At 44.8% G+C, this 9014-nt stretch overlaps 1 protein-coding gene across 2 annotated transcripts; it reads right to left on the bottom strand.

Moving 5' to 3' along the window:
• Positions 1-6580: 6580 nt before the first annotated feature.
• On the bottom strand, positions 6581-8515 carry LOC122922041 (bolA-like protein 1). 2 transcript variants are annotated; one of them, XM_044272466.1, is made up of 2 exons: positions 8461-8515; positions 6581-7204 (listed from the first exon to the last, which is right to left on the bottom strand). In XM_044272466.1, the coding sequence occupies exon 2, from the start codon at positions 7199-7201 to the stop codon at positions 6767-6769; it is 435 nt and encodes a 144-aa protein (XP_044128401.1). In that variant the 5' UTR covers positions 7202-7204; positions 8461-8515; the 3' UTR covers positions 6581-6766. The 2 variants fall into 2 exon arrangements, with proteins under 2 accessions (XP_044128401.1, XP_044128402.1); XM_044272467.1 differs by having other exon boundaries at positions 8448-8494.
• Between the last annotated feature and the right edge of the window lie 499 nt (positions 8516-9014).

Here is a 9014-nt window from a genome sequence, read left to right as displayed (position 1 = left end):
CTGTAGCAAAAGCCATTAGGTTGCCATTGTACTGTGTCTCCAAAAAACCCTGCATGCATGTGGAGTGCCATATCCCGAGCTGGCAGACTTAGTAGTAGACGCGTTTTTACATCTTCATGTGACTCTAAGGAAACGAAGAAATAGTTTATTTATATAATATAAATGGTCATTTTGCCGCCATTTGTATAATACTGTAAATATATAGATATATATGGGAAATTACAGTGTAACAACCTATTCGCTATCGACTTCATAGAAATATACATAGTGTTTTTACATGGTATGGACTTCCTTGCAGCATATCTAGGTGTATTGTGTGCGTATCTTCAATTTTTTCTCATCTTGGAGACCTGTCTTCTGGAAAGCACACAAGAAAAATTCTGAGAGGCTGGTGCCTTTGGTATAGTTGGCCGCATTCTCTTAAGACTATGATGTCATATCAAACATTCAGGAGGTCTTAGGTAGGCTGAAGATTTAAACCTTGAACGTTCCTGATTTATAGTCTAAAATTTAAGTAAGAAGTTGACTTTGGTGCCTCCTGGACCCAGAGGTCAGGTTGGTGGACTTCAACTAGATTCTAGTGCTATCAAAACAGAATAAAAAATTCAAGTAAGAACTCAAGGACCCATTGTGAAAGGTTGACCAAGCCTTCTACAAGGAGTTATCTTCTGCTGCTTCTGATCAGGCTTTCAAGCAAGGGTTTATGGATCTTCATGCCATCAAGATAGTCTCTGAGAGGATGTAGACATATTTTTTTTTTTTTATATTCTATATGATAACTTACAAAACAAAAAAAAGCATAGGCCTTTTTGGAGCACAAGCAATTTCAACACAACTTAGAGCAGAAAGCACAAAAGGTAACATATTTCTGTGATCCTCGCAACAGAGGACTCATTTGTGTTTCAGTGTGTCCGTGCTGACTGCCGCTGGTTCTTAGCAAAACTATGTACTAATCTGTAAAAAAAGAAAAATCAAAATCAAATTATTTTCCAATGGTTGTTATTAATTGTACGTAACAAGGCCGTATCTTGCGTCTTTGTGTTGTGGTCATGCTTAGTGTTCACTAGAATTGTTATATATGGTTTATATGTTAGTGAATAGGAAAACAAAAAATTCCTTATAGACTGTAACTAGCGTGTACAGGCAAAGGATCACATCAGCAGATGTCTATAGAAAATTTTTGTTTTTGAAGATTCAGAGTAGAAATGGAAACTGTTTTTAATTTTAACCATTGGAATTTACGTCCAAATTCATTAGGCGTAAGCAGGAGGACGTCCGTGACGTTCAACTACAAAAGCAAGGGGTGGTAGCGCCTTCGATTACTAGTGTACGTCGTCAACGTATCGGCACCTTAAAATTAGCCACTACATGAAAGAAAATTAAGAGTTTCTTAAAGGACCTGGAGTCATGACAGAATTACAAATTTCAGATCACCATGCAAATTTTAATCAGAAAACGTAACAGAATACATATTCTTCAAACTTTCTTACAGGGTCAAATATGTACAATATCCAAAGAGACTAAACTCTGGCTACCTTCACTTGCTCTCATGACATCTCTGATGTGAAAAATTTTTGTGCAAATTTCCATTAGTGAGTGCGTCCATTACGTACCCATTCGACATCATTCCTTTTAGATATTCCCCCCCATAACAAGGACAAAACTATCTTCTAAAAGATCCTAATGTTACTTCTTTGATGAGGATTAGCGCATCTTTAACCAAGAATCCTCGCTGACGGAAGCATCCTCAAGACATTTTTGGGAAGAAATAGGACTTTCACCCTGGGGACTATGAAAAGTTAGTCATTTACTGTATAATCACTGTCCGTTTTGTAACTATGGCAGTGTATATGGACGTACAAATACACTGAACATCTGGTTTTTGGAAACCGACCTGAGTTTTTCTTCATGTCCATGTTGAAAAAGTGACTGATGACACGATGTGTGGATACAGGGGGTAATTCTCCCCCAAAAAGCCCTTGAAATATATATCAACCAGTTACTTGAAATGGACAATGGTAAATTAAAAGACATAAAAATGAACAAACAACACAGTCGTCATCAGTTTACCCTGAACAACATTGTGACAATCAGTTTGTGTGCCGTGTATACGTCACCTGTCATTTTTTGCCAAATATTTTTATACTTTTATTTTTTTTCGAGTTTCTCGTCTTTCTTGCTGTATCAATTCGTTCTACAATAACTTATGATGCAACAGTGGTAGATGTGTAGTAGGATATGATAATATGATAGAGATGGAGGAAGCACTGTGGCTGGGAGGTGGGTCACGTTAGGAGTTGTCCTAAAAAAATCCCTAATTAACTTATTTTATTAATTTATTCGATCGAGCCAGTGAAAGCAATGGCCATGTTACAAAGTTCGCAACATGAGCCAATGTTGACCTGAGCCTGGAGCTCCGGTCATTCTAATGGTGTCAAATCAAGTGATCGGTTAACCAGCAGCCCAAGAAATGATTTGAGAGTCCTTTCACCGATAAAAGTATGAGGGTTGCATGCTGGCTTGATATCCTTGTAGCCAATGAGTGTATGGCTCTCAAACATTCAACCAAGTGACCAAGCACTCTTCGAAGAGCGCTATGATCTGTTGCATCAGGCATAACTCCTACGTTTTAGGAGGCTTGAGTTTGCCATTAGGTGTATGTACCATATGTACTAGCCACTAACCTTCAAGATAGTGGCTAAATTAGTTATTGAGAAAAACAATCAAGAAGGCCAAACTGTGTTTGACCTTAGAAGACCAGTAAGGTCTACAAAATTGTTGAAGACCAAAAGGCAAGGATGGAAATAGATTGTCCTAAAGCTACGAAGAGCATTCTAAAGCTAATCAAGTTTCCGACAACTCCTGACCAGAACTTACTTCCAGCTCCGTACTCCTCAAGTTCTCTAATACGTTTTTTCTCGTCTTCAATCCATTCTTTGTAGTAGTTGGTCTCCACATACGTAGTACTGTCTGTTTGCAAACTGTACCGTGCCGTAGTTTATAGATGTTTGTAAAGAACAGAGGTATGAAAAAAAAATCTTACAATTTATGTCTTGAAAAAAAAAAATCCATTTTGTCTATACAGAAGTGAATAGTTATATGGGAGGTATTTTATTGTTATGCCGATACGGTGCTGTGGAAGGTGTATGAGAATCCGTGATCCCTGGAATTCAGTTCATCTCTTGTGCAACAAACCAGTTTCAGGGTGAAATAAAATATCAATAAATATATGTCCACAAGTGATGAGTGGCGTCCGTCGTGGTTAATGTGTCCATGAATGTCGTGAATTCTTTGATCACTGTGAGTAGTCATGTTGTCTTCTTCAGTCTGCCATACATACTAAGAGGTAGCCTGCTACATTCCATAGGGAGGTCCACGGTGGGCCTATGGTCTTTTTTGATGGTGGAAGTGAACCTGAAAACCAGCCTGAAACCCAAGTTAACCTTCACATATAAACAGAAGCTCTTGAGATCTTATCTCCACCTGCGTTCTTTTGTGATTCTTTGGTTCTTGTAAGTGATCCCAAGCTCCTTACAATATGTAAACTTTATTTGCCATTAGTGTTCAAGTTTAGCACATAGTATCAACAACTACAGTACTTAGAGCTAGTTAGTGTAAAAAAGAAAAAAAAAGTCTAACTACCACTAACTGCAGGTCTTTCTTCACAAAAAAAAGTACAAAAAAAAAAACTAACTAAAAAATGTGCAGATGTAAATGAGCACACTACTGATCGGTGCTCTGCAGCACACGTGCGTGCAAAAACTGTAGTATAAAAATTCACTACAGTGTTAAAAAAGTGAACAATGGCTAAAAATTAACATATCTACAGTACAGACCAAACGTTTGGACACACCTTCTCATTCAAAGAGTTTTCTTTATTTTCATGACTATGAAAATTGTAGATTCACACTGAAGGCATCAAAACTATGAATTAACACATGTGGAATTATATACATAACAAAAAAGTGTGAAACAACTGAAAATGTGTCATATTCTAGGTTCTTCAAAGTAGCCACCTTGTGCTTTGATTACTGCTTTGCACACTCTTGGCATTCTCTTGATGAACAGTACAACTTTTGGTCTGTACTGTAGATATGTTCATTTTTAGCCATTGTTCTATATATATAGATTTATATATATTTTTAGCCACTGTATATATATATATATATATATATATATATATATATATATATATATATTAAAAAAAATCTAGAACTCTATATATATTTATATAAAGCACTAACTACAATTTCTTCTTTTTGAACCAGAAAAAAATTGGCAAAAAAAATCAACACAGATGTGAAAAAATATATTAAAAAGCGCAAACAATAATCGGCAGGTGCTGATCAGGCAGGTATGTACTGAACAGCACTTGGCGGTCACAACTCGCACGCAGAAAAAGTGGTGCGGAGCTGGAAAATTGTAAAAAAAAATAAAAAATTATAATAATTGCACGGACCAAATGGCATCCATATAAAAAGGATGGGAGGGAGGGGGGCGGGAAGGGACGGAGGGTGGTTTAGGGATCTGGAACAGCTGCAAATGAAAAAAATAATAATAATCAGTGCAGCAATTTTTCAGCAGGAAAGGATTAAATCGCAGTGGTGGTGCACCACAAGTCCCAGCAAGCCACAAGCAGCACAGAACCTCTCTGCAAGCAGTCACCAGCTAGAATGGCTGCATGCAGGGAGGTTCTTCCCTTTCCTGTGCAGCTATAGTGCTGTTCCAGCCAATAGCATCGCTGACAGGGGTACCAAAACACCAGTGTCCCCTGCCTCACCTTGGAGGTGACCGGTGCTAACCAGTCCAGCACCGGCCACCTCCCCCCGATGCTTGTGACAGCTTTCTGCGCTGCGATGTGCCGGTCTTCATTGACCGGCCAATCGCAGCACTTAGAGCTGCAGCACCATGGTGCCCTTACCCGGCATGGCTGCCTGATGGTAAGAGCAGCAATGGTGCCATGATTCCCCGGTGATCGTGCCCCAGAGCCCCGCGGACCTTGCGCCGTACGGCACTGGTCCTTAAGTCACGTCCGGTTGCGCCGTACATGTATGGCACGGGTCCTTATGGGGTTATCCGGGAATTCATATTAATGACCTATCCTCAAATCAGAGCCCCACCAATGAGGAATGGGTGTTCTACAAGGATAGATTTATACTCAAATCAGTGGAGAGTGCCTTCCACATGGATGAGCGTCCCCAAAGAATACCACAAAAACCTTCCCAGACCATAACGCAGCCACCGCCAGCTTGTTCTTCCAGCAATGGCTGCAGGGTCTTTGTTCTCTGGAGTTTCTCCTCTGACACGCCAATGTCCACCTGTTACATGAGGCAGAAAACCTGACTTATTGCAGAAGACAACCCTTTACCAACCAGCAGAGGAGCAGTGACCGTCCATCTGCTCCGGAGCCCCGTAATAGGTTCTCTGAACTGTTGTGTTAGACACACGTCTGGTGCCACCTGGGGCCCGAGAGCAAATATTTATCTGATAAATCACCCCTTTTCCCATGACAGTAACGAGGGATATGTTAGCACAGTGTATTATATACCCACCAAGCCATCTCAGCACACCTTATATACCCACCGAGGCAGCACAGCACACCTTATATACCCACCGAGGCAGCTCAGCACACCTTATATACCCACATAACCAGCTCAGCACACCTTATATACCCACTGAGGCAGCTCAGCACACCTTATATACCCACCGAGGCAGCTCAGCACACCTTATATACCCACTGAGGCAGCTCAGCACACCTTATATACCCGAGCCATCTCAGCACACCTTATATACCCGAGCCATCTCAGCACACCTTATATACCCACCGAGCCATCTCAGCACACCTTATATACCCACCGAGGCAGCTCAGCACACCTCATATACCCACCGAGGCAGCTCAGCACACCTTATATACCCACATAACCAGCTCAGCACACCTTATATACCCACCGAGGCAGCTCAGCACACCTCATATACCCACCGAGGCAGCTCAGCACACCTCTTATACCCACGAAGCAGCTAAGCACACCTTTTATACCCACCGAGCCATCTCAGCACACCTTATATACCCACCGAGCCATCTCAGCACACCTTATATACCCACCAAGGCAGCTCAGCACACCTCATATACCCACGAAGCAGCTCAGCACACCTTATATACCCACCGAGGCAGCTCAGCACACCTCATATACCCACGAAGCAGCTCAGCACACCTTATATACCCACCGAGGCAGCTCAGCACACCTTATATACCCACCGAGGCAGCTCAGCACACCTTATATACCCACCGAGCCAGATCAGCACACCTTATATACCCAACGAGGTAGCTCAGCACACCTTATATACCCACCGAGCCAGCTCAGCACACCTTATATACCCACTGACCCAGCTCAGCACACGGCACTTCCTTCATGAGCTACGCGCTGCAGACGTCAAAAGTAGGAAGTGGTCAGAATAATTGGACTCCAATGTGTAAAATAAATCAGTTCAAACTACTACTATACTGCCCCCTATGGATCCCAACAGAATGGAAAGTTTTTGCATCAAACTGGATTCGCCCCCCCAAATAATAATAAAAAAAAACATTTATTAATATTTTTAATTTATTAATTTTGGTGAACTATCTACATGAAATACTGTTTTTTCTCGGTTTAATACTATTTAACAACAACAAAAAATGTCCAAAATGTGATCAGACCTGGGGCTCCAGACCAGGGTTTACAGGACTGGGGACAGGTAGGTCTCCCCCTCTGCATTGTGCTCCTGCTTACACCTGGGAGATGATCTTCTTGCTCATGTGGGGATCATGCTTCGACCCCCCCATACAGCCAGGGCTCTGCGTAACGGTGGGGTTCTCCTCCCACTGTGGTGGGGTCTTGGCCTGGATGGACAGAGCGTGCACAGGTCCGGCTAACTCTTCTTTCAGCAAATCATTGACAAGTCTGTGGCGCTGAAGAAGAGACTTCCCGCCGAACACATCGGATACCACCACCACTTTAAAGTGGGTCTCTGACCCGGGGGGCACGGCGTGCATGTGGCTCTCATTGTGCACCTCCAGGTGGCAGGGCTGCAAGTTCTCAGACAGCTTGGCTCTGATTGAAGTCTCCACGGGTTTTTCCATTCTTCGGATTCCTGAATACGCTGAGGTCACCAAAACGAAGGGGACACGTCTACAAGACTGGAGAACGCGTGCCGGGAGCATCGGCTGAAACCAAAGACAGTATGGTAAAACAAGGCTGCTATGACAAAGCGCCACCTCCAACCACAGGCTGTGCCTGGTACTGCAGCCATCAGTGGGGCCCGGAGGTGTGGAGGGGCTGCAGCACTTTACCTAGCCCTGTAACACGACCGCTGGGGCACAGACACTAAAGGGGTAACCCAAATCATAGATCATAAAGGGGGGGGGGGGGGCAGGGGCACGAAAGGGAGCACCTGAGTCATGGACTATAAAGGGAGGGGACGGGGTCCTGTGTCAGAGGTGCTGAAGGGTTCATAGTCAATAAACCAGGCAATTGGGGTAGAGGCACTAAGGGGGGGGGGGCTTCTTCAGCAGAGGCACTAAGGGGGGGCTCCCTCTGTAGGGGCAATAAAGAGGGGCTCCTTTGACAGAGGCACTAAAGGTGGGCTCCTTCAGCAGAGGCACTAAGGGGGGGCTTCTTCAGCAGAGGCACTAAGGGGTGGGCTCCCTCTGTAGGGGCAATAAAGAGGGGCTCCTTTGACAGAGGCACTAAGGGGGGGCTTCTTCTGTAGGGGCAATAAAGAGGGGCTCCTTTGACAGAGGCACTAAGGGGGGGGGGCTTCTTCAGCAGAGGCACGAAGGGTGGCTCCTTTGACAGAGGCACTAAGGAGGGGCTTCTTCTGTAGGGGCAATAAAGAGGGGCTCCTTTGACAGAGGCACTAAGGGGGGGGGGGCTTCTTCAGCAGAGGCACTAAGGGGGGGCTCTTTCAGCAGAGGCACTAAGGGGGGGGGCTCCCTCTGTAGGGACAATAAAGAGGGGCTCCTTTGACAGAGGCACTAAGGGGGGGCTTCTTCAGCAGAGGCACTAAGGGGGGGGGCTCTTTCAGCAGAGGCACTAAGGGGGGGCTCCCTCTGTAGGGGCAATAAAGAGGGGCTCCTTTGACAGAGGCACTAAAGGTGGGCTCCTTCAGCAGAGGCACTAAGGGGGGCTTCTTCAGCAGAGGCACTAAGGGGGGGGGGCTCCCTCTGTAGGGGCAATAAAGAGGGGCTCCTTTGACAGAGGCACTAAAGGTGGGCTCCTTCAGCAGTGGAAATATAGAGGGCTTCTTCAGCAGAGGCACTAAAGGGGGGGCTCCTCCGTCAGAAGTACTGAAGGAGCTCCTGGGCATTTGCATCAGCTGCTTGCACTGAGCCCTCAATACTACAGTAATGACGACCCCTGGCTACCAAGGGTTAATCCACTGCTAACACCCCCTCCCCCCATACTGACCCCCAACACTCACAACACCCTGCAGACAGGAGACTCTTCGCAGCCATTACCCGGAAGTCCCATTGCATGCCGGGAAATGCAGTTGAACTGCGGCACCGAGAACTACACCTCCCATGATGCACTGGGGGCGCTGTGCGCAGACTCCTCCTCCTGCTGTGTAATAGTCCCAGTTATAATGTTAGGAGGGGGATTATACAGAACACAGGGGAGGACATTAACTCTGGCCTGTCTGCTGCTAGGGAACTACAAGTCTCAGCTGGTCTTACTGTTTCTCCACAGTGAAGATCTAATATAATACGATGTCATGGGTCACAGCACTGAATTCATTATGCACTGCAGTTTATCACTTTGACCGCTAGATGGCAGTTAGATAAACAATACTGGAGGCCGCAGCTCTTCACTTTTACCACTAGGTGGCAGGCGCGTCACAAGAGTTCTAGGTTATGTGAAATGTGCGGTGTCCTCTGTAATTGTCGCACAGCTGCGGGGTCAGCGCTTCACATGGAGCGTTTCTCTGCAGCTTTATTATAATTTGCCCTTTTAAGCTCATGATTAAGATGAGGCTCA

Source organism: Bufo gargarizans, chromosome 11, assembly GCF_014858855.1.
Source record: "Bufo gargarizans isolate SCDJY-AF-19 chromosome 11, ASM1485885v1, whole genome shotgun sequence".
Classification (NCBI taxonomy): domain Eukaryota; kingdom Metazoa; phylum Chordata; class Amphibia; order Anura; family Bufonidae; genus Bufo; species Bufo gargarizans.
The sequence above is the reverse complement of the archived record's forward strand: the minus strand, read 5'-3'. Positions and strand labels throughout refer to the sequence as shown.

Bases quoted from the DNA above. Each gene is read 5' to 3' on its own strand.
- LOC122922041 (XM_044272466.1), bottom strand. From the start codon at position 7,201: ATGCTCCCGGCACGCGTTCTCCAGTCTTGTAGACGTGTCCCCTTCGTT.